Source organism: Ambystoma mexicanum, chromosome 1p (genome assembly GCF_040938575.1).
Source record: "Ambystoma mexicanum isolate Mex_15411 chromosome 1p, UKY_AmexF1_1, whole genome shotgun sequence".
Taxonomy (NCBI): Eukaryota; Metazoa; Chordata; class Amphibia; order Caudata; family Ambystomatidae; genus Ambystoma; species Ambystoma mexicanum.
In genome coordinates this window covers 260,625,850-260,651,389 of record NC_090921.1, presented here as the reverse complement: position 1 = coordinate 260,651,389, position 25,540 = coordinate 260,625,850, and the positions used below count along the sequence as shown (strand labels likewise).

The following is a 25,540-nucleotide window of genomic DNA, read 5'->3' as shown; positions in this document are numbered from 1 at the left end:
ACGACTTTAGGTGTCGCTTCATGGAGGTAGTACCGTAACTGTACAAACCTGGTTTGCCATGACTGAGCAACATCTGGCACTCAGTACAGCGCACCTTGTTTGCACGAGCCTTGGGTACCCCTCCAACAGTCGTAAACAACCTCCACACCCAAGATTCACTGGGGTTGTGAGTAGTACAGACTTCCACTAACTCATCCTCGTCATCCTCTTCATCTCTGCATCCTCATGTCTGTTCCCCTCTCCAGGCCCTTGGGAAGGTGGTGGAGGGGGTGGGGGTGGTGCTGAAGCCGAGGCAACTGTACAGGTGGAAGCCATGGTTGCCATCTGGAATGTAGCACAGCAGGCATAGGAGTGGCACAGCAGACACAGCATGCACAGGACAGCAGGCAGAGGTCAGCAGCCAAAGCAGTGTAGATAGCACAGCACACCAGTATTGAGCAATGCTCTCTGTAGAGCAATGCTCTCTCTGGTAGCCAGAAACAGAATGAGGAGCAGTTCTGGGGGGTACCCTTTTATAGGGGTGTTGGTGCGCGCTCCGCGGACAGCTGCTCTGTCCACGAACACTTCGAACACCGAAAAGGGCTCAAAAAGTTCAGAAAAGTATCCAGATCGCTAGGGAGATGGTCTGGGACATGTGCAAGGGTGGAGTTTCACAGTAAAATACCTTGGATTGCTCAAAAAAGCACTTTTTGTATGTCTGAGGACCCGGACTGAGTTCGCGGACAAGGACCCATGCTTAGTGTGGGTGTGGTCACATGATGGCGTTGCGAGCACGTTCGCGAATGGGACGGCTGTCCGTAGAACACCGAATGCATGGGGTCAGATGTGCGCATGCACAAGGGTGTTCTACGGACAGTGTTTGGGTCCCCAAACTAATTAAAAGTGTGACACACGTGCGACGGACCAATACGAACAGGCATGATGTTCGTAGGACTCGAGGGTGTCATGCGCATGCGCACAAGTGTCCGCCGGACAGTGTTCGGGTCCCAATCTAATTAAAAATGCAGCACACGTGCGGCAGACAGATACGGACAGTCGCGATGTTCGTAGGACCTGAGGGTGTCATGCGCATGCGCACATGCGGACGGTCATGATGTCATCAATGATATTGGTGATCTCATCTTTGATGTCTTAGGCGTTAGTCTTAGCAGTGCACAGTGGTGGCGTGAGTTATGGTTGCTTAGCTTACCATAACTGGTGAATTTCAAGGGGTTTTCGATTTTACTTGTAACCATAACGTCCTTTTAACAATGATTTTTTACTGAATTTTAAAGGTTTTTAGCAGCGCAACTTAACCATAAAGTCCCTTTAACAATGTTTTTTCACTGAATATATATATATATATATATATATATATATATATATATATATTCAATTTAAAAAAAGCTTTCAGCTGAAATGCGAAAGTACAATATTCCATTTGAGCCAAGTCTCACATGCCACAACGCCACGTAGTAAGCATTGCTGGGAATTCACCTCCAGTTTAGAGGCACATCAGCAAGGCATTCGGGGTATACACATATACAAATTAGCTCAAATGCAGTCCTTTCTTTTGCTCTTGAAATAGTTTTTTCTTAAAAGTCAGTGCTATTTTATGCATAGCATAATCAACCTAAGAAAGACATTTCTCAAGACAACTACATCCTTGTTTTCAACATTAAGTCATAAGTCCCCATTTCGCTACCTTAGGTTCCGCTAGCCATCAGTAAACAGAAAAAACACCTCCAGTCATTGGGCTTCATGTACCCCAGCTCTTCTGTCTCGACTCGTGTAAATCACAATCTTGGTCTTTGTTCGTGCTTGTCAGGATGTCACTCTCTTCCATAAAACTCTCCATCACTGCTGGTTCACAAGCACCTTGGGTTGTGGACTGGTCATCTAAACCACTGCCGATCTTAGCCAAGATCACTGGGACCCCAGGAATTGGTAGAGCCAGTCCTCTCGGTGCTGCTTACCTGTTCTTTCACATTTTTCTCCAGAACTTAGGTGATACCATTTTTGCCACTGAGCTCGGACTTTGGCACCTCTTGCTTTCCTTCCTTTTCCCCCTCCTCTAACCTTTCTGCGTTACTTTTCTCTTTGATAACTTGCAATGCTCTCCCCCTATTAACATTCTTCCACTTCACCTGTTCCCTTTCTCCTTCTCTGACTCCTGGCCAGTTGTTACGACATCATTCGTGCTTTACGTCTCTTCTTGATGTCTTCTCTCTTTCAGATCCTCTTCCTCCTCCTTGTTTTTTTCGGTGCCTCCCCTCCCCTCCATCTGCTCCTCTCCTGTTTGTGTTCACTCTACCCCTCCTTGAAATGCGCTGCCTTCATCCCCAGCTCCTCTACTTTTCTTCACTCTCCCTGATGTTACCTCTCCTTGCCGATGCCCTACTTCCTCTTCCTCTTTTCTCCACCTGCACCTCCTCCTTCTTTACCGCCTCCTGAATTCTTCCATCCGCCACATTGAAGCAATCCGCAATCAACTTGTAAAGCCTCCAACCAACAACCCCCACACCCTCTTGTAAATGATGGGCTTGTATACTAGTGAGTTTATCTGCAGAATCAATAATTCAGTAATTGGGGTATTAACTTCGGCTAGTCACTAGACCCTACCGAGCATGGGCATTGTCTTACTTGAGGTGAAATCACTGGTTTATCAGCTGATGGCAACTAAATTCCAGTGCAGCTCCGTAGACTGGGCACTTATCAGGGCAGGCCACCATCTTGGATCTATATTGCTGCATGGCACATCCAAGTCCAAATCCAGAGGCTCTGGGAGAATGTTGAGCTGAGGTGAGAGAATTCCATGCCTGCTCTGTGTTGGTGCCCACAAACCTCGATTTGCCAAGTTTCTGGCTGGCTGTGCAAGTGAAACCAGTTCCTCTTAGCAAACCAATCCAATATGTTTGAATCAAGTTGCCTATAGGGACCCTAAATTAAGCATTCTTATAAGAGTCTTTCTCCAGTGGTTACTGTCATTCATTGGTAGCTGTCTTACAGATAGCTTTAGGAGGGGTGCGAAGCCTGCCACATGGAGCCCTTTTCCTCACATTGCTGCTGGTTGTATTCTAGGAAGGGCAAGAAAACGTATGATGCCTGGGAATGGATTTCTCAGCTACTGGTGGCCTATCCCAGCTTAGTTCCCTGGTGTCATACCACCCTTGGCTCTATCATTCCCATGAAGTTTAAGCATGTATGTGGTGTCTCTGTCATCCTAAATATCTCAGTGTGTCTTGACTATGAAGTGACATGGGTGAGACACCACCAGTGACTAGGGTCCTATCCATCTTTTAAAACCTTAGCTGGTGAGGGACCTCGGAGGCTGCTGGATCATCTGTTTACCAGAGCTGGGATCTGAAGTATGGTGTATGTGGTGGCACCCAGCCCCATTGCCTGCCTGGTCCCATCACTCATCCTCTACCATGGTTTAATGAGCTGGAAAGCCATGCCCCTTGTCTCTTGCCATGGAAGCCCAATCAGCAGTTGTTGAGCTGTGCTGCAAGCTACCAGGTGATTGTGGAACAATGCAAAGTCAATGGTCACTCAGCCATAGCACACAGACACAGGTTCAGCTGGCTGGCTTTGTCATGTCTTTCCCACTTTTGTGTGTGAGCTTAATCCTCAACATTTTATTCTTGCTCTGATGATGCCAAAGTCAGAATGTGTGAGAGCCAAAAACGACAACTCCAAACAGCATTAGTGGATTGGATCTTCACATGTTCTACTTGCTCTGACTGTTCGGTGGTATTATTATCCACATTGTGACTGCATGCAAATCTCTCTTCAAGCTGCTTAGACCGTATTAAGGTCGTAATTATCACTTTTCTGGCTCTAGGATGATCTCTGATCCCTCTGCTCAGACAGTATTAAGGTCTTCTCTTTGCTCTGACTTTATTATGGTCTTAACCAGGACTTTTCTGGCTCTAGCGTGGTCTCTGTTCCCTCTGCTCTGACTGTATTAGGTTTTTTCACTGCTCTGACTGTATTACGGTCTTCCCCCTGCTCTGACTGTATTAAGGTCTTCTCTCTGCTCAGACTGTATTAAGGGGATCTCTCTGCTCAGACTGTATTAAGGTGATCTCTCTGCTCAGACTGTATTAAGGTGATCTCTCTGCTCAGACTGTATTAAGGTGATCTCTCTGCTCAGACTGTATTAAGGTCTTCTCTCTGCCCTGACTGTATTAAGGTAAGGTCTTCTCCCTGCTCTGACTATATTATGCTCTCTCTCACCAGATCGCTCTAGAGTCAGTTCTCTTGGTGGATGACGGAAGCACTGCTGTTGTGGAAGGCTTGAGAGTCGCTCCCTGGGAGAGGGGGCGAGGTATCGTTGGACTGATTCAGAACTTTGTCGAAGACTTTTTGAAGACTGAGTTCCCAGCTGTTAAGGTCATTAGGTTAACAAGAAGAGAGGACCCTTCACCGGGCATGCTCTCCCAGTACCGAGTGGTGCATTCCAAGGTAAGATGCCACTAAAATGGGACCCATAGGGAAGGACATGGGAAAGGGGCTCCTCATGTAGAGTGAAAGAAGGGACCCATTACTTGAGAGAGAGAGAGCTTCAATGAGTGGGCGAGTGAAGGATTGAGTGCATATGAGGATCTGCATAGCACATTGTTGCATGCAGAAGCAGTCTATGGACCTTTTCTGCCGGATCAAGTGTGTTTCTAGGGGATGGCATGAAAGCATTGAGGTTGAGACAGGCATTGGCTGGCAAGGTAGATGGTAAACAATCCTTTATCTTCTGGCACCGTAGCTCACCCATACCTGCCTCTCCGGGTTCCTGCTGGTCCTTTATTCTCAGAGTGCCAAGGGTTAGTGGAGAGGGATATGCCTAGCGTCGGTGCAGGAAGGCAGATAAACTGGATGGCATGGTATGGTAATGTTTTCAAATTCTCATTAGCATATTATTTACACTATAACACAGACTCAGTAAAGACACTGACTACGGTAAACTCTAGTGAATGGTTATTTGGTGTTTTTTTTAGCAAGGTGGTCTCCCCCCTTGGAAAAGGACTGCAAAAGCAGAAAAGCAGCTCTCTACAGTACAGCAGTGTTGCTACTTTTTAATCTTTTACAGCTGCCACAACACAGGGAAAGCAAGTCCAAAAGAGTCTACACAAATCTATAAACCTTCCCTGTGGCTGCTTTCTTTTTACAACGATGGCAGCATGTTCAGTGCTGCATGGAGGCCCAGATGCTCTAAATAATTCTTATTTTACTTGTCAGTGGATTGTGTCCTGGCAGACCTGCCTTGTCCCAGTGTGCAGTTCGCCAGCACCAGGAAGAGACACTAATTGGTTATGAAGGCTATGGCTTCCAATTGGCTGATTTTGGCCTTAGGCAGACCAGGAGGAGGAAGAACAGGCGAGATCCCCAGGCAATATATGTCAGGAGGGGTCCGGGAGTCAGGAGCGTCCTGGAAGCAGCATAGCATCTATCAAGTCCCAGGTCACCTATGGAATAGATGGTCCGATTGAACAGGAGCAATGGGGGAGTATCGCCAATTGCAGTCCTAGTCTGCGAATACCAAAATTGACCCAGGTGTATAGGTGAAGCAGAGGAAGGCCGGTGAGGATGGTACCAAGTTCTTTCCTGCATAAACCAGGAGCTACCTGGGTGAAGAGAGGGTATGGAGGACTGTCAGAGCTGGCAGCCTTGTGCCGTGGTGTCAAGTGTGTTGCTCCCACAGGCTTTGGGAGTGCCTTGTGGTATGGAGCCCCGAGGTTATTCTTCAGTCAGCAGAGGGCGTCAGTGGAGGGCCTCAATTCAGTGGAGCAGTGTGTGAGGCAGGCCCTCCAGGCAGAGGGGTCAGGTTTTTCAATCTGCCAATAGTATTTCATTCTGTTATGATAATTGGCACCTTTTATTAAAGTTTGTTTATTATTTATAATGCGCGTTCATACCCTAGGGTAACAGGGCGCAGCCTTTACATGAATTTGCGAGACTAAGTTACAACATCAAAATATATACACAACACAATGAGGTACACAACATAATACATATCTACAAGTGGCACACATGGTTACAATGTGTGTAGGAGGCGCATGTGTGACATGCTTGGCATCTGATTATGATGGGCCTACATATTCAGCCATAACTACCTTGGAACGGAAGTTATGGTATGGCATGTCCATTCTGGTCGTAGGCGGCAAGGAGCTCCACAATTTCGCAGCTTTCACAGGGAAGCTGTTGCCACCTATTGTGGTGTGTTTGAACTTCGGGACAGAGAGGCAGTCTTTATAAGTTGTTCTGGTGGGTCCCAGGGAGGCCTGTCTGTGAAATCTGTCTATCAGATAGATCGGGGCCGCGTTGTTAAGGGATTTATGAGTGAGTGAGAACGTTTTTAGGGTGACTTTATATTTGATGGGGCACCAGTTGTTCTGTTGGCTGTGTCCTGTGATATGCTCTTGTCTGGATATGCCTAGCGCCGCTCTAAGAGCATTGTTCTGAAGAGTTTGTAGTTTACTAATGGTGGCTTTAAGAGATCCTAGGTAGAGGGTGTTGCAGTAGTCCAGACGGGATAGTATAAGGGCTCTAGCGAGGGTGAGGCAGCTAGTGTCGGACAAGAACGGTTTGACTTCACAGGTCAATTTGCATGTATATGCCGTGGAAGATGCCAAGGAGCTCACCTGTCTGTTGAAGGAGAATTTGGAATCCAAGTAGAAGCCTAACGTTTTGACCTCTTGTGCCACTTTGATGTTGTTACCATCAATCGAGAATGAGCAGTAGGCAGGGCCCAATTTCTTTAAGCTGGTAGTCGTGCCCAGGATAATGAGTTCAGTTTTCTCATTCAGGCATAGTCCATGTGTGGCCATCCATGCCTGGATGATGATGTACACTCTATTTAGCAAGGCCAAATCATTTCCATAATCTCCAGAAAGCAGGAGGAGGATCTGGTGTAGGTGATATCGAGATGATCCAAATCATCGAAAAGGGGGTTGGTAAATATATTGTACAGTGTAGGGGAAACACAGGATCCCTGAGGCACGCCACAAGTGATGGGTATGGGGTCTGCTGCCGCTGAGGGTGAGAAGACCCTCATGGTCCTGTCGTTAAGGAACGATCTGATCCAGGTGATGGCCTCAGCCGAGAAGTGGGCCGCAGTGTGGAGGTGTGTGCATAGGACAGAGTGATCAACCAGGTCGAATGCTGCAGAGAGGTCGAGCAGGAGAAGTAGGGCAGCTTGGCCATTGTCTCTGAGCATATCGATCTGTGCTTTTAAGTCAATAAGAGCAGTTTCGGTCCCATGTTGGGGACGAAAGCCTGATTGTCTGGAACCTAGAAGGAGGTATTCTTCCAGGTATTTCTGTATTTGGACGTAGGCAATCTTGTCCAGGATTTTGAGGAGGAAATGTACGGTCATTATAGATCTGTAGTTTGTAGGTGTGGCTGGGTGGAGTGCGTTTTTATTTTAGTAATGGGAGTACCCAGGATTGTTTTAAATTAATAGGGATAGAACCAGTAGTGAAGGAGGCATTAATTAACTTTGTGATGAATGGGGAGAAGTTGCGTGTTGAATCTTTGATGATCTGAGCCGGGCATAGATCGCCCTGACAGTTGGAAGGTTTCAAGGACAGGATAATTTTTTCTACTGCAAGTGTGGTTACTTTAGAGAAATAGAAGCGGGTCAATTCTCTAATAGTAGGTTTCTCGGGTAGATTAGATGGTGGCATATAGCTTATGGAGGATTTTATGCGAGAGATTTTGTTTTGTAAGGTATCAATCTTATTTGCAAGGACATTTTGAATGTCTGTGCACCAGGTTTTATCCTTAGTACAAGTTACTAGTGATACTATGGGATTTTCAACTTCTTTAAGGATAGAGAATAGTTCCTTCATGTTTGATTTCGCTTGGGAAATGCGTGCATCAAAGGAGGTTCTTTCAGCCAGGTAGATTTCTTTTTTGTAGAGGGTGGAAAGTTTGGAGAGTTTAAGTTTGTTTGCTACTGAAGGGAATTTATTCCAGGTGGCCTCACAATTTCTTTTTTGCTGTCTTAAGTTTTTGAGGAATGGTGTGTACCATTTGTTTAGATGCAGTTTGGGTTTACTTGGTCTCAGTTTAGGGGGGGCAATTTGGTCTAGCGTGGTAGCCATAGTTTTGTTATATTCTTTGACTAAGGTCTCTGGGTCAAAGTTATCAGGGAGTGAGTTAAGTGTTTGGAGTAGGTTAGGGATGAGTCTCTCGACTGTGATACTCTTCTTGTTTCTTGTAAGTATGGGGGGAGCCCTAATGATCGGTGGGGGTCGAATGGTGGAGAGCATAAACGATATCAGGTAATGGTCGGTCCAAGTTAGGGGAGCAATACTGGTGGTGTCAGCAGAGCAATTATAATCAGCCACCCAGTCAAGAATTCTGCCTTTGGCATGAGTAGGTGCCATGCTTCTTTGTACAACGCCTAGTTCGGTAAGGGTATTGACTATGGTGCTAGCGGTTTGGTCTTGCGGGTCATTGTAGCCCATGTTAAAGTCTCCCAAGGAAAGTACTTGGGTGGTATTTTTAAGGTTACTGGCTAAAATAGTGTTCACATCCTCATCAAAGGTACCTATTGGGCCTGGTGGGATATAGATCAGGTGGATGTTGAGCGTTTGGGCATTGGTAAGAGGGACTTTGACTGTGAGTAATTCACAGGAAGGGACGTTGAGAGTTGTTACTGGTCTCATGGGGAGGCTGCATTTGTGGATGATGGCGACACCTCCACCTCTGAGGTTAGGCCGATCTTGTCTTATGATAGTGTGGTTGTCTGGAACTGCAAGCATTAGCATAGGGCCTGCTGCCGGATGAAGCCAGGTCTCTGTAATGGCTAAGAAGTCAAGGTCTTCTTTTAGGATCAGGTCGGCAATTTCTGTAGCATGGGCTACTAGCGATCTGGCGTTAATTAAGGCTCCCTTAATCTGGGGGCTAACTGTAGTTTTAATGGTGGTGGTATGGCAATAGTCCTGTGTGACTGCAGGCATGCACTGATTGGGATTGAATGGGGGTAAAGAGTTAGCGTTCTGCGGTGAGCTTGTTTTTCTTGTGAATAGGCTGGGTCGGGCCTGCAGCGGCTTAGGTTTCTGTCTGGTGGGCAATGAGCGGGCAAGGGGTTCATAGATTTTAGCTAATCTGGCTCTAAGTCCTGAATTCCTATCTGTGGTGGAGCGAGGGAGGCTAGTAGGAGGCTAGTAAGTGTCCATGCGTGTCACACCAGGGAGCTATGGAGCAGAATACATACAGTCTAGGGGATCCTGGGCTGTACAAAAGGCACAATGCCAGCAAACATATTTATGACTATACACATACTGGCACGTAATTAACTTTGAACCCACACTTTTGGGGGGGAAGCTACACACTGTCCCACTGTCAACTATCCTTGATCCTGAGGGTAGCCCATTTTTGACTGATGATTACATGCAACAAATATTTAAAGCTGGTTGACTTTAATAGTGTCCTGGACCCTCTGATGTACAAGTCTAGTCCCCTCATGTCAAGAGACTCTAAAATAGTCGTAGGCCTTTGACGACTCTTGAAAGACCTGGAAGTGGTGGACATGTGGAGGGTCTTATCACCAACGTCTAAAGACTATTCCTTCTTCTCCCGTGTGCACCACACCTCATCTCACATAGACCTGTTAGCCAGCCCTCAACTCCTCTCCTTCACAGATGAAGTGTGCATAGGCACGAGAGTACCATCGGATCATTCACTTGAAAATTGTCACCTCTAAATGATTGCGCAGCCCTAAGCGAATGGTAAATATCCTATTCAAATTGTATGTGTTATTGGACAAAAAATACAGTGAAACAAAGAGTCCAAAGCAATAGATTCTTTAGTCAAAAAAACGCTGTTGAAACAGATTGCAAAAACAAGACTGCTGACACGTGTTTCGACCCAAAACAACGGGTCCTTTTCAAGGCAAGACTGTGGTGTTGGTATGATTCATATACATTCCAATACAGCAAAATAATATATAATCATGCCATAAGGATAACAACTTTTGAAATATAAACAAAATTAACCAGCAGAGGAAGAGGAGGGGGCCAGAGTTAAAGAAGAGAACTGCAACCAAGAAAGAAAAAAGCCCATATGGACATTACATCCTGTCAAAGAGCAAAGCAACCATTTCAATGTGAAACATATCCCAAGTAAATAAGGAGTAAAATAAAAAAAAACATTTGATTTGTTACCATATGTTGTCGAGCCAAAAATCGCGGTCGAAGTGTCCATATGTGAATGTCCATATAATGAAAACAAAATAAATATGTAAAAAAGAGAGAAAACACCATAAGCCTGAATCCTAAATGAATAAACAACTGATACATTTTAACAATTTATTAATCCCATGTACACGCATAGTGCAAAGGTAACAGACTATTGTGCCAAGGATCAAAATGCTCATCCCTCATGCGCCTCATGGTGGTAAAATGTTTTATTACATTGTCACCCGTGTGTGATATAAATGTTAAAATGAATAAATGTTTTACCGTATGTTATTCAAACTGAGTTGGAAAACCCAAGCCCTCCTTAGGGGCAGATATATGGGCCAATTCTAAAGTAGTTGATTCTCCTCAAGAATATAAACCGCAAATAACTGAAAAATACATAAACAGAGCAACCCAAGACATGAGTTGTCTAGACAAGAGATCGACATATGACTTAAAGGGGTTGTCAAAAATATCCAAATGCGTAAAAATAATGGACAGCGATACCTGAAGCAGTCTCTGTTACTGATACATTGTGGTACATTCGCAGAACATGGGAGTTTGTTCAAACGTTGCAACTGCCACAAAAAAGATAATGTATCAAAACCCAATTCCGCAGGTAGGTCGAATAACAAATATTTGTACGAATAAGGCTCACAGTGAGATACTCTGAAAGTATTGTCAAGCCCATACCTGTAGGTTCAGGGGCTGGTTCCCCACTGTGGCCAGAATCCAAACGCTTCACGAAATCAGTGTTATGCAGTTCATTCCGTCCATGTGTTTAGAGAAAAGAACCTAACAATGTGTCACGTGACAGTCATGTGGTTAAATTTAGCGCAAGGAATTATGGTAATGGTAGTCCTTGTATTAAGTAAGGCAAGCGCTTGCATCTTGTTTGTGCCCTAGACAATGTCTACATGTGTTAACACAACTATTAAATATTAAATAAAAGTCTAATGCATAATAAGCTGTAATGGCAGTGTGCATGCGAAATAAAAAATAAAATAAAAACAAATAAAATAATTAAAATTGAAAAATCAAAAATCTCTGGAATGTTTAATGACGGCAAGGGACGGATGAGCAATTTGATACTGGCAAAGATTCCTGATGGTCTTGGTTGTTTAAATTTGACTAGATGTAAATACATGAAAACAAACAAGGAATAATGAAAATGCAGTTGCTGCAAGTATAGGAAATATTCACCAGCATTGTATAAAGCATTACAAAAATACATTTAGTTCCGTGTCCGTGTTGAGACCAAGACTGGTACAATGAACTTTGGCGATGGTGCGTGCCTCAAGCTGACGTAAAAGTAATTGGTGGTCCCCGCCTCTTGGGTGGGAATGCGCTTGAATGAGCCCGATGAACTTAAGATCTTTTACTGAATCCATTTGATGATTCTGTTGCCAATGCAGAGCAGTGGCAGCTTCGGATCTTGGCTCTTCAGGTGTGCAAAATGTTCTCGAATGCGGACTCGCAGTTCTCTTATAGTAGAACCAACATATAATTTGCGGCATACGCATAAAATGGCATCCACCACAAATTTCGATTTACAATTGATAAAATCGGAAATGTGAATTGACAAACCATGGTGGCAACTGAATGTATTTTGGATAAGGGCATATTGGCAAAAATTGCATAGACCACATTTGAAAAAACCAACAGGTTTGGGTGGAAGCCAAGTTAAAGGCTGTGCATGAGTAGGCTTTGGTTGTAAGAACGAAGGGCAGAGTTTGTTGCGCAATGTTTTGTTAAGAGTAAAGATGAGTTTGGGTGTAGCCAAGACATATGGCAAAAGGTCTGGGTCAAGTCTCAACAAATGCCAATGTTTGCTTAATAGGCGATAGAGCATGCAATGGTCTTCTGAATATTTTGTTATGAACTGTACATACTCCAGACTTGGTCTGGTGGGTTCTGTATTCGTAACCAATGTCTGATCCTGAGTGAATGAGTTGATACGGTTGAACCCTTGCTTAATGCATTGACTACTGTATCCACGTTCATGCTAATCGTACTATCGGATCATGACCTGGTGATCCTGACAGCCTGCATCCATAATCCGGAGCTGCCTCCAAGACCGAAATGCCCTGGTCACAGCCATCCAGCATAACTTTAAGGAAAACCCAAATGGCCCCACCTCAATTGCCACAAGATGGGAAGCAATGAAGGCGGTCATCAGAGGAAAGATGATAGCTCACACAGCAGCCTACATCAAATGCAGAGCTTCTCTATGAGAACTAGAGAAAGACACAGCCATAGCAGAGAAGAATCATAAAAAGGTATGATCACTGAAAGACGCCCGGACACCACGAGTAGCCCGCAACAAGCTAGAAGCACACTACACGGAACTGACCGCTCAATCCCTAACGCAAACTAAACAGAGCTACTACATACATGGCAATAAAGCCAGCAAGTTCCTAGTCAGGAAATTAGCCAAAACCCACTGGGGCCAAAATCAGAGAACCAGCCTTAAAGACCATAGATAGGTCACCCAATACACAGAAGGAATTAAACAGCAGCTAGCAACCACACATCTAATCAACACCATGACGAAGTCCGTAGTCACAAGAGCAATATATCGCGGAGGCCGCCCTCTAAAACATTCTGGAGGAAGATAGAAAATCCTTGGCTCTTCCAATCTCAAAGGAGGAAGTGAAACAGGACCCAGAGCCCCAGGCCCAGACGGATTCTCGCCCAAATTCTATACACTTTTCAGCTCCCTCCTCACAGGCCCATTGACAGAGTTTCTAAATTCCTTTTGAGAGACAGGCTCAGTGGCCCCATTGATGCAAGAATCCACCATCATTATGTTGCTCAAACCGGGAAAGACTCAAGGGAATGCACATCCTGTTGACCTATCTCACTCCTCAACATAGATGCGCACATTTATACCAAGGTGCTGGAAAACAGGCTAGCGAGGACTCTCACCACGCTTAATTACTCAGACCAAACAGGCTTTATTGCAGGGAGAAGCACTGGAGACAACATCTGCCAAGCCCTGAACTTACTAGAAATAGCAGCAGGAGAATACCAAGAACTGCCCCTACTCACCCTAGACGCAGCTAAAGCCTTTGACCGGGTCAACTGGTCATTCATGTACCTAACACTAGAAGCATTTCATTTTGGCCCAAAATTCCGCACCATGATACTAGCTAACTACAACGCCCCCAAAACAACTTTGAAGGTAAATCAACATAAATCAGCCCACATCACACTCGCATGCGGAACGAAGCAAGGATGCCCGTTCTCTCTGCTAATCTTTGGCCTAATCATGGAACCCTTTGGCCAAAGAGTTCTCAGCAACAATTCCATCAAAGGAATGACAGTAAAAGGGGAACAATATAAGGCATCCTTGTACACTGACGATGTGATGCTGTCGCTCACTAATAGCCGAAACTCGCTATTGGCAGCTCTGGCAGAGCTGGAGGCCTTCGAATGAGTGGCAGGCTTCTCCATCAACTACACCAAGTCGGAGGCGCTGGGGGTGAACTCATCAAAGGAGATGTTACATCTCCTCTGCTCTAACTGCCCAATGAAATGGAGTACAACAATGAAATACCTAGGACTACACATTTTCGGCTGACCCCAAAAAGCTATATGTAGTGAACTTCCCCCACCTGTTCAGTGGCCTAAAGGCAGACCTCAAGAGATGGGAGGATCAGGAGATCTCACTGCTGGGTAGAGTGACAGCATGCTAAATGAACTTAGTGCCAAGATTCCTGTACCTCTGCTCATCGCTATTGGAGAAAATCCCCCTAAAGCCCCTCCTCAAACTGCAGAAACAAGTCTTCTGATATATATGGAATGGGGGCAAAGCGCGGATCCCGCAGAAAGTGATGACGGGGGCATCTAATTGGGGTGGGATGGGAGTACCCAACCTCCACAACTACTACACAGCGTCCCAGTTGACAAACTCCTTGGCATGGACTGACCCCACGAATACCCCAGAATGGGTTAATATCGAACGAGCTAGGAGCCCGATTCGATTCAGCAACATACTACACACCTCAGCGGCAGCACGCAGACAATGGCCAACAATCCTCTCATCAACAAGGGCCACCCTAAGAACCTGGGATGGCTCACTACAGAAGAAAAAGATCCCCAAGGGGTTGTACCCTCTCTCCCCTATTCTCCACAACCCGGACTTTGCCCCGGGGCTACAGGTGGCAAACTTCCAAAACTAGATCCAAGGGGACCTGCAAACCCTCTCCCAGCTGTTTAAAGATGGATCAGTTCTAAACCTTTGGAATGTAAAACCCGCTTCAACCTGCCAGAATCGGACAGATTCACCTGCGCACAATTGTGTCATTGGATATCCAAGCCATTAATGAAACAGAGAGCTACTAGGAAGCTTATCCCCCTGGAACTCTCGTTGTTAGAAGGCCCCAGGAGAGGTCACATCACCAAAACTCTACAAGTTACTACAAGAGGGCATGTTGGTCATCAGACCCGCATACATGGCCAAATGGTCTAGGGCACCACATCGAGGACCAGACATGGGTCGACATCTGGTCCAGAAACAATTCTACCTCCAGGTGCATCAGCAATAAAGGAGCACTCAAACTGCTGTATCAATGGTACTACCAGGCGAAACGTCTGCACTATGTCAAAAGCCAAGTGGACTCAAACCGCTGGAGACAATGCGGCACCCGTGGAACATACTTCCAAATGTGGTGGGAATTCCCACTGGCACAATCCTTTTGGGAACAGGTACTTCAGACAATAGAAGCCATCACCCACCGCAAACCTCTGCTAACTCCAGAGGTGGTTCTCCTGGGTACCCCGCTACCAGACTGCTACCCCAGATCAGTATGAACCGCAAAGCTGATCACCCATCTGTTACTGGCAGCTAAGATCTCACTTGCGCGCAGTTGGAAATCCTGGGAAGGCCCCTTCGCGCCCCCCTATGATGGGCCAAGGTCTGGGACATCCGGGGTAGCTGAGAAGGTCACGGCGGCCAAAGAAGGGCACTCCACTACTTTACGGATTGCTGGGACCCAGTCCTGGAAAATTACATGGCCTTCCCAGCCCTGACTTTACAGCCACGACAAGCGAGAATCACCCTGCGGCCCTAGGATCACTCGGAAGGGCCTGTAAGAAGGAACAGATGCAGATGAAAGGGAACAAGCTGCTAGAACGATTTCAGGGGGAGAGGGGAGATTATTGGGTTGAAAGAAATTCTATTACCACTGCACAAAGCTATACATTTAAACTGCTGCAACCAGATGCAAATAAAGTTAACAAAAAGAAAAAAAGGATGCCACAAGTTGTCACCCTCTACTCGTGTCTCAGGCACCTCCGACTGTACTCCTGAATTTGTGTTAAGTTAATTCAGGGCAGAAGACTGGGGAGAACTGATATTGGGAACCTCACACTAGACACCTGATGATTCAAAGGTGAATGAATGATTAAATAGTTTAGTTCGGATATATTGCAATCCATAATACACATAAAAATGTGTTATGGAACATACAACATTCGTAAAAACAGCAATGGAAAAATACATCAATAGTGCACAGTGTCATACAATAACACCATCAAGCTTAGTACTTCTATTCCATGCCAAATGTAAAATCAGGCCATTTTGAAAGCACTGGTTGCATCTCTTATTGATAATAATAGTACAAAGTCGGGACTCCAATGCCTATAGCCGTATCGTCTTTAAAATCATACAGGTTCAGTTCTCTGAAAGTCCTTGTATATAGGACAGAAAATTAACAAATCGTCCAGGGCTTCATCAGCGGTGCAGACGCAGGTTGCACATGTGGACTAGTTTCCGGCACATCTAGTGGTTACTCCTTTGATGTGGATTGCATTAAACCTTCCTCTAGTCAGTAGGGACCTCTGGTATGGGTTATTGGCAAAATCAAGGTAGGGGGCCATCCCAAAAGTGGTCGGTGCAACTGTACCCTAGACCCTTGAAGGCAGAGATCCTCCTTAATGCTAGCCCAATATATAAAAAATTAGCTTCAGAGAACTAAAAAAGGACATATTTTAGCCTAAGGGTATCGGAGATAAAGACCATACCAGTCTCAAGCTGGGTGATGTAGGCTGCAGACAATACGAACACTTTCAGGAGATGAGAGAGAAAAGAATTTCCCTGAGAGTTAATCCCGTCATGTTTTCCATGTCCCAGAGTTCACTGCCGTGGGAGCCCACACCAATCCCTTTCGCCTTATAGACTGTTAGCATATGTGACACTGAAGAGTATTTCAGTTTTTTTTAATCTAAAGAGTCAGTCTGTGGCCTGTTTTATCTATGATCTCCTGGCATCAATGTTTACCTTCAGGGTAAGCTGACTCTTAAATATGATCCCTAAATATTCAAAGTGCTTACAAAAGGACAATTTGTGGTCCCCGATAAAAACCATCGGATCATACTGCCTGCTGGTTGAGAAGCACATGACAAAACATTTCTCTTTATTAACATAAATTCCAGGTGGGTCATGAGCCATCCACCAATATCTGGAGGGACTTAGGCGGTCTTGCGAGAAGTGGCGGATCATCAGCATAACTCGGAACCGTGAACCTTCTCTCCTCACAGTGTCGAGCATCAGTACCCTGCTGCTCCAAGCACAAAGGGAGGTGGTTAACATGCCAGCTAAAAGGATGGCATGCTGTGTCCTCCATGTCTCGCTCCAGGGTATGCAACTCTCAGAACAGATGCTGAAAGGATGGTGGATTCTGGGCTCGGCCTCTCAGTTGCAGCTGAACGAGCATCAGCGGCATTGCTCTTGGTCCAGTTTCAGTCTATGTGGCTCTATCCTCTTCCATTGGAATGCCAGCTGTAGTGTTGGCTTGGTCCTGGCTAAATACTCTAAAATGTCCTTTCTGGGTTGTAGCCAAGTGGCATAGTACTTCACCATTAGCTCTGCAGTTGACTTAGTGGCTCCAAACACGCTGTCTAAGGTGTACATGGTGTCAGCTGCTGAAAGGTCTGGGAGCTTGATAGACTGACTGGATGACTCATTGCACAGGAACACACCAAAACTCTATTACTCTATGCTGTTTCTCCTGATCAGGTACTAGCTAATCATGAAGCATCTGTGTGTCCTGGTCTACCTATATCTGGCGTTTGTCTTCACCCATCAAGATACATTTCGTATCGAAAACAATGACTGCACGAGGACGTAGGGACCATGCTCCAATGAAAAGGAGCTGGTTTCCTGCAGAATGACTTTGAAGTTATTGGCGATGGAGCAAACAATTTGGCATTCCTATCCACTGGGTATTGGACATTTCTGGGTCCAGGCCGGTAAGATGGAAAATTTGCCGTACCTCCTCATTATGATTTTCGTTTGAGATATTGAGGTTTGTAATTTCTGTTGCAATACTTGTAGATGACCCTGATTACGTTGACTCATATCAACGGTAATGCCCAGATAAACATATTGGCTCACGACATTGATTGTGGTGTTCTGTATGGTCCAAGCCTTTGTGTTGCGAGCTGTTATTTTCAGGGCGCACATTACAATTTTTGTTTTCTCAAGATCTATACTCAATAGGTTGGTCTGTATGTACTGAGTCAAAAGGGTTAATTATGTTTGTAACCCCATCGGACTCTTAAAACATAGAACTAAATCATCCGCATACAACAATGCAGTTCTGGACATACCATTTAATTTCAGGGCATCTGTCACTTGTCCTGCAAAAACCTCTTGAATGTCATGAATAAAGAAGCTAAATAGCGCGGATGCCATTATGCATCCCTGTTTTAGGCCCTAGCAGTTTTAATTGCTGAAGAAAGGAGCCCTTCTGCAATCAGTCTTATTCGTATAGACGTTTGTGAATGTAGTCGATGAATGATGTCTTTCATAGTTTCAGGGCAATTTGCCTTTGATAATTTAGCCATAAGTAACGATCGTGAGACCGAATCAAAGGCAGCATTAAAATCAACAAAGGCCAGATAGATGGGCTGTCTAGTACTTCGTGCTTGACTCTTAATAGCATTTATGCATGTCAAATTTATACTAGTGCCCATACCTGGAACAAAGCCCATTTGGTTAGGGTCCCGTTTTTTCTCACTTTTGGACCAAGAATTCAATTCTTGGAGCACCATTCTTGCAAAGATCTTGCCCGGTGCATCGAGCAAGGCAATGGGCCTGTAATAGGACGGCTTAGATCTGTTACCCTTCTTAAAGATGGGCACCACAATCGAGGTGTGCCAGAAGTCAGGTAAGCTTTTGGTATGTATAACTGCTCTGAAGATTTTTTCAAGGATGAGAGACCAAGCATTCGGATTTGCCTTGAACATTGCATTGCTCAACCCATCCGGTCCTGCAGCTCTGGAACTACTTGATCGTACTATTAGTTATCGTATAGATGTTATTGAGAACTCTAAGTTCCATGTAGTTGCTCTGGGGAATTCGTGATTTAAATTCGAGTTGGTAATATCCCTGTATAATTCTGAGAAGTGTTGTATCCACTGCCATTCTGGGACACCATTGATGTGGGCATGATTCTGTCTATCGTATTGGGCGTTATTTAGTAAAGCCCATATTTCAGCAGTACTTTTATTATTGATACTGCGCAGCATACATTCACTGTCCACCTGAAACTTAAAAGCCGCCCTTGCACGAGTTCAATTTCTGAATTTGGTCTTTGCTCTTCTAGTAGCTTGAGCTTGAAGCTCGCGTGGTAATAGTTGAATTGCACGTTTTTCTCTTCTCCAGGCCGCTTTTCGATCTTTTACCTCCTGGTAAAACTGATGTTTGTGATGGAATGCCTGATGACCATTTTTGCCGTTCTATACTTGTTCATGGTGCCGATGTAAGAGATTACATTTTTCCCACAGGCATCTAGGTCATTTCCTAGCATGTATAAAGTTTTGTCGGTCCATCTGAATCTGGATTTAGCATTATTCACCATAACACTTTGTGTCATTCTTCTGTGGGAATTAGAAGCTTTCTGAAAGGACCACGGCCATGTTAATGAGAGCAGATGATGGTCGCTATTAGATTGTTCTACAATTTGGAAGTGAGTGGCTTGACTGAATAGATTTTCATCTACATAGATGTAGTCAATGATGTTGCTCGATTTGCCATGATGCCAGGTGTTCTTCGGGGGTACATCTCCTGGGAGGGATCCATTGGCCAGTTTGAAATTCCTATCTACCATAAATCGAATCCACATTTCAACTTGCACTGATTTTCTTTGTTTTTGGCTAGATATGCAGTTTAAGTTAATATCCCCTAGAACAGTGGTCTTCAAACTTTTTTGGCTCGGGCCCCCCCCCTGAGCCAAGTTTAGGCAGGCCGGGCCCCCCTAAAAGTACTGGATGGACAGTATGTAGAAATCGCTATGAACTTTTGCGTGCCTTCACCGCACCCTACTCCCAGCACAGACCCTGGGCTCTCCCCCACTCTACTCCCACCACTATCCCAGTGCTGCCGCCCATCCTGCTCCCACCACAGTCCCATAACACAAACATACACACATCCATACACATTTAAATAAAAAATAAATCGCCATAAACGTACCTTCTGCAGGGGCCTGCGCGTGGTTGCTATAATGCCCCGCTCCAGGTTGCTCTGCCCGTATGTGCGAGGAGGCGCAGGAGCACCCCCTCGCACATACATACATGCAGTGCCCCAGCCAGCATTTCCAATGAGCCATGCAAGGCTGGCGAAGCAAAACACCCCCAACGTTGCATGTCTCAGTGGTCATGTGCGGCTGGGGAAATTAACTGTCAAAGGCAAACAGTGTTTCCCTTTGGCAGTTCAGCTGGCCCAGGAGCACTTCCTCAGCTGGATAAAGCAGCTGAGGGAATGCTCAGTGTTTCACTGCGCTGGCTCCTCGGCTCCTCCATAATGGGTGAGGTGGCCAGTGGGTGGATGCCTCCTCACCCATTATGGATGAGTCGGGAGGCTTGGACTGGCCTATAGGGCAATAGGGCGATAACTGTACAAAAAATGCAAAATGCTAGTGTAGGCCAATCAAAACGGGCCACTTTTTTTGGCCAATGTGGGCCAGTTTGAGGAGCTGCTTCACTATGCATCTAGCCGTTTTGACCATTGTTGCTGAATACATATTCTTTAAATATCAAAATTTGTTTACACTTGAATAAAAAACAACCCCTTGGGTACTATTCAGTCTGTGACTAAAGGACTGAATAACCATTTGCAACTGCTGGCCATGTTTTCATTGGCACCTAAGACAGTTTTATGGTCCATGTGATCTTCCCCCTCCCATTTCCTCCAATCTAAAAAAACAACAACAAAAAAGTGTTTTTTTTTTTTTTTTAAACACATTTTATGCTGGGCTCTGGCGCCCCCCATAGGAGGCGGCCGCGCCCCCCTGGGGGGGAGCGCCCCACAGTTTGAAGCCCTCTGCCCTAGAACAATGGTGGCCGAGATATCTGAAGTGGCCAAAATTAGATCTAGAAGTGATGACAAAGCACAGTAGAATGCATCGTCTGTAATGCCCGCTGGATTCCTGTACATATTTATTAGAGCAAAGGACGAGTTCTGTAGATTAATCTTGACCAGCTGGAGGAAATCATTCGGCGCAGCCCAAGGTTTCACAGTTAGGCCATTAGTTAGTTTAACTGCCACTAGCAATCCTGAGGTGGGTCTGGCTGTGGATGCCTTGGCTGCTGGTGACAATATAACCTTGGGTTTGTTCCAAAGAGGAGTGTTTCTCAGCCATGTTTCCTGTAAGGCTATGATGTCATAATCCTCAAAACAATTTCCTTTCTCTTGCTGTAGGTGGTTATGTCCACGGGTGTTCCAGGAGGCAAGGCAGATTTTCTGGACACAAATGGCTGATTGTTATGCTATGTGGTGCATAATGGACTCTGATGCAGCTGTTTGATAAATTTGAGGCATATGTTTAGGAGCCTGGACAGATTGCTGTTCTACTTGCCCTCTTGCATGCAGATCTTGGGCGATTATGAATCCCAACTTAAAAATCTCCATTTTTGCTTTCCACAGGGCATTCAGCACTACTCTCGATGTTAACCATAATCGTACAATCGACAGATCCTCATTGTTCAGGAATTCAATCTGGTCGATGTCTGTGGTGGATACATCCTCCAGCTCAGGAATGTCTCCAAATATGTTCAGAACACTTGTTCTGCACAAGACAAATGTGGCATACAGGGCAGCACGACATTTCATGATCAATGAATATCTCCTTTCAGTTGTTTTATTTGCTGGTTCCTTTTTATTAGCTTTATTTGAGTAGTTTAAGTTCTTGTCTCGAGGCTTTTGGTTTTTGATATCCGTGGTCTGTCCATTGCTCTCCTTAGGACAGAAGCACTGTGGCCATTCTTCAAGACTCTGTTGTATTTGTCCTAAAGCACTGTTAGTAAGCAATGTCATTGGGTTGTTCTGATGAGGTCCTTTGAATCCATAAGTGGGTTCCATCTTTCCAAAGTATTCATCTAAGCACGATCTAATCAACATTTCAATGAGAGTCTGTTCTTGCAGCAAATGTCTTGAGGCTTGTGCTGGACTATTGGGAGTCGTGTCTTCAGTTGGTATTGAAGCAAATCCCACCCTTTTCTCGTGTACTACGAAGCAGTCGGGTTGGGTGCTTATCTTGTGGGGATCAATCTGGTTTCTAAGTGATTCTGGGTTTCTCATGTCGAGCGCTGGGTACTGGTTCTCATGGTTTTTCGTCATGGATGACGTTGCACCCGAGCTGGCCTTATCAGGTAGCTGTGTTCTTAAATTACCATTTCTTTGTTGAGCATTTATATATGCATCCACGGCTTCTCGATTGGATGCTCTTTGTTGACTGGGTAGTGCTTCATTGGGCTTGAAAAATGGTTCTCCATATATTGTTGTCGTTTGGTTCATTTGATTCATTAACAAGTGCTCAACGCTCGTATCACTATGACTGAAGTTATTTTCCATATTAGTGTTAACCACTGCTAGCTGTTTTTTGCTCAAAGGTGCTTCAGACAAAGTAGCTCTCTGCGGCTCTTGTGGTGGCTGATTGCACACACTGTTTTCTTTATTTTCAAGATGTTTAGATATGCTTCAACTTCTTTTCTAATGTCTTGCCTGCGTTGTTCATGATACGGGTCATTATTTGAATCATTAATTCGTTTTTTCATTGTCAATGAGTCTTGCACAGTTTTTTGTTCTTTCAATGCTTTTGGACGAACATCTTTGATTACTGTGGGATAGGTCTCATTTTCCAAACTGGCAGATTGCTGGTGTTCATTTAATACATTAAGTAGGTCATTTAAGGGTGGATGCTTTAATGTGTGATCTCCCGAAGAGGTGGTAGGAGCATTTTCACCCACCTTTCACAGCAATCTTTGTCAGCATCCAATTTATTCTCTGTCACTCTGTTTATTTTGTTCTTTCAGGATACTGACGCTTGTTGTTGTTTCTTTCGCCCTAGTCTTGAATTTCGCATCTTTATTGTGAGCTTTTGTTTGGACTGCTGCGCTTTTTTGTTATTAGCAAAGATTTCAAAATGTCCTTCATCATTCTGTGTTTGATTTGGCTCTGGTATGTTTTCCTGTGATTTTTATTCTATGCTAATCCAAGAGTTGTTTTTTCTTGACTCAATTTCAACTTCAGGATCTACTTGTGGATCTGAAACCAACTCTGTAGGTAGCACGGGTAGTATAATGTTTTCAATAAACGGAACAGCTGTGAGATTATCATTCACAGTTCGCATGCTGGCTTCAGTTATTTTTGCAAATGGGATATTATGTCCTCGTTTTTCATTTTCTAGTGCTGGTTTGTTTTTTATGCTAATTCATCCGCAATCCATCTAGAAATGTCTTGTATCAGCTCGGTTTGCCTTGTCAATTTTGACTCTAACGTTTCAAACAATTTAAAGAGGCTTGCTATGGTCATATTTACTGCTGACAGAGTAATTTCTACCATAGTAGGGAGCACTGGAGTCGTTGCACGGGGCTCAGATCGAGGGGCTGTACTCCTACGTGGGGTAGGGTGTACGAAGGAAACAGCCGGAGACCCTGGAAACACCGAGCCATTTATGCTCAGCTTGAGGCAGAGCAAGTCTTGGATTCATTTGAGAGCTCATAAGCATCAGCATGCAATGAGATATCAGGTATTACATGACTGGTATCAGGACTCTCATCAACAATTCCATGTGTCGGGGTTTCCGTTGGAGGCAAGCGAGGGGGTACCCAAGTGTTTCCCAACAATGTTTCATCTGAAACTACTGGAACTTTTTCGGTCTCAGTGTCAATCTCCAACTCTGCCTCAGCGCTAAGAGCGTCAGAGGCTTGCAACCTTGAATCAAGGTTGCACAGAGGTATAGCTGTCTGTAAATTGGTGTGACTTGGGGGCACATTTAGAGTTGGGGGGGTAGAAAGGTGTCAGGGAAAATGTTTCAAATATCGCGTGAGGGAGTAAGGGAAGAGCATAGAGTTACTGGTGTGAGCGTTATAACTTTGCGCGATACGCGCATGGAGCCACTTCCTTTTACATTCCCCCCGCCCCTCCCCTTTTTTGAGGTACAAGTAGGTCAGCAGGCATGTCAGATTTTAGCGAATATAAGCGTTGCAACATACGTATAATTGTGGATACAAATGCTGTTCAAATGCTGTTCAGCACAAAGCAACGCAATGCCTAACAATGCCTAACAAGCGGCTCACTCGTACTTGGTAAACTTGGTAATCTTCAATAGCAAGTTCAAACAAATTCAAACACAAAACACAGACCTTCACTCATATGAAACTCGTCCAGTTACACTGAGCTTTAAAAACTCTACTCGATAATGTTAAAATGTTGTTTAAGTAAGGAGTGGGCTGGACACACGAGCACACAACGCCGTGGCAAAGTGGTCCTTTCCGGTCCTTGCCTCGGTGCGCACGCGCTGGTGCGTGCACGTTTCAGATTTATGGCAAATGCCCAAAAAGGGGGCATGGTCAATAGTTAACGCCTAAAACAAGTAAAATATAAGCAATTAGTATGTCTCTTTAGGCTATATATATATAACAATGATGTGAGTCCTTAGAGTCTTTCACCTCTTGTAAGGCAGCAAAGTTCAGCAAATCAGAAAAACGCTGGGAGGATAAGGAAAGAGACGTCTGTGGCAAAGTGGTCCTTTCCAGTCCTTGCCTCGGTGCTATGTAGGTTTCCTGTAAAACATAATTACAGACTACCAGTCCTATGTGTCTGGGGGGTCCCAGACAGAACTCCTGTGCCCAAGCTCCACCTCCCAGGAGAAGGCTAGAATAGCTATTAAGTGTACTACATGCCCAATGATTTTCTACTGAGAGCAGGCGTGCTTAAGTACATATAGACAACCTGGCCCCTGGACTCCGAATGGAAGAAACAAAAATCTCAATTAACAGGATTATGTTGGGAACAACGGTGCACACTGTTCTGTTGGCTCTGCAGCAAGCAGCTCACTAGTCATGGATATGAATCTTCTCCTGGTGGTCAGTGCAGGCACTAGCAGTCAACCCTGGATGGGTGAAGATATCTGGATTTGGATTCTCACAATGCAGGATGATCCCACAGAAGTAGTAGATGGGAAGAGCGATTGCAGGAACTATGGAGAGGGTTGGTAGGCACTGGACACAGGACAATTAGACTCTGGCTCCTGGCAGGAATTTCTCCTGATGTAGAACATTACAGAGAAAGGCCTTCACTTCAGGAGGGACCTGAAGTCCCTACTCTTCAAAGAACCTCTCACCAATCATTGATCACTCCACTCAACCCTAACTCTCCCCCTTTTGGAGTTCTCCTCTCCCCTCCTCTCCCCTGCTTCCCCTATCCATCCCAGTTCCTCTGCTACCTCCATACCCTTACTTGTAACAACCTGAGTGTATCCCCAAAGTACAAAGCTCTGTTTCTTCCCAGATAAGCTTGCACTTTGTAAATGCAATATAGTTCAATGTGGATACATCCCCCCCGACCCTCATTGATTTACACTGGCTCCCGCTGCAAGTCCATATCAGCTTCAAATCCTGCTGCAAAATCTACACCCTGAAGTCCCCAAGCTACCTCACTGAGAAACTTAACATCTCTCGAGGCCTACGATCCACCAGAAAAAAAGGACATGTGCAGACTTAAACTCCATCGTTGCAAGCAGAAAAGCTGAATACAGGCCTTTTCTGTCTATGCCCCAAGAATCTGGAACTTCTTCCCCATCAACATCCAACCCGTCACCTCGCATCTACAGTACTTCAGGGAATGAATCCTCCCTAACACTTAGGTCCATACAGCATCCACTCCCCACCTAACCTGAAACTGGGCAATCTGATCCCCACTGTTTCCTCCCCTGGTTACTTGTTTGTTTATTGATTTATATAGCACACCAAACCTGGTGGTATCTGGGTGCATTGCAGAACATGGTTACAACTTAGCATAAACGAGGTTACAGGCAATAGATGCATACATACATATATACAGGCATACACAGGAACAGGAACAGGCGTAC

General features: G+C 45.0%; 1 protein-coding gene across 1 annotated transcript in view; it reads left to right on the top strand.

The window, feature by feature from the left end:
* LOC138498460 (histidine N-acetyltransferase-like) overlaps positions 1-25,540 on the top strand; it is a 63,301-nt gene that overhangs the window by 30,716 nt on the left and 7,045 nt on the right. The window contains exon 2 of the mRNA XM_069622371.1: positions 4,222-4,446. Coding sequence (XP_069478472.1) covers positions 4,222-4,446 — 225 coding nt within the window. The remainder of the gene's footprint in view (positions 1-4,221; positions 4,447-25,540) is intronic.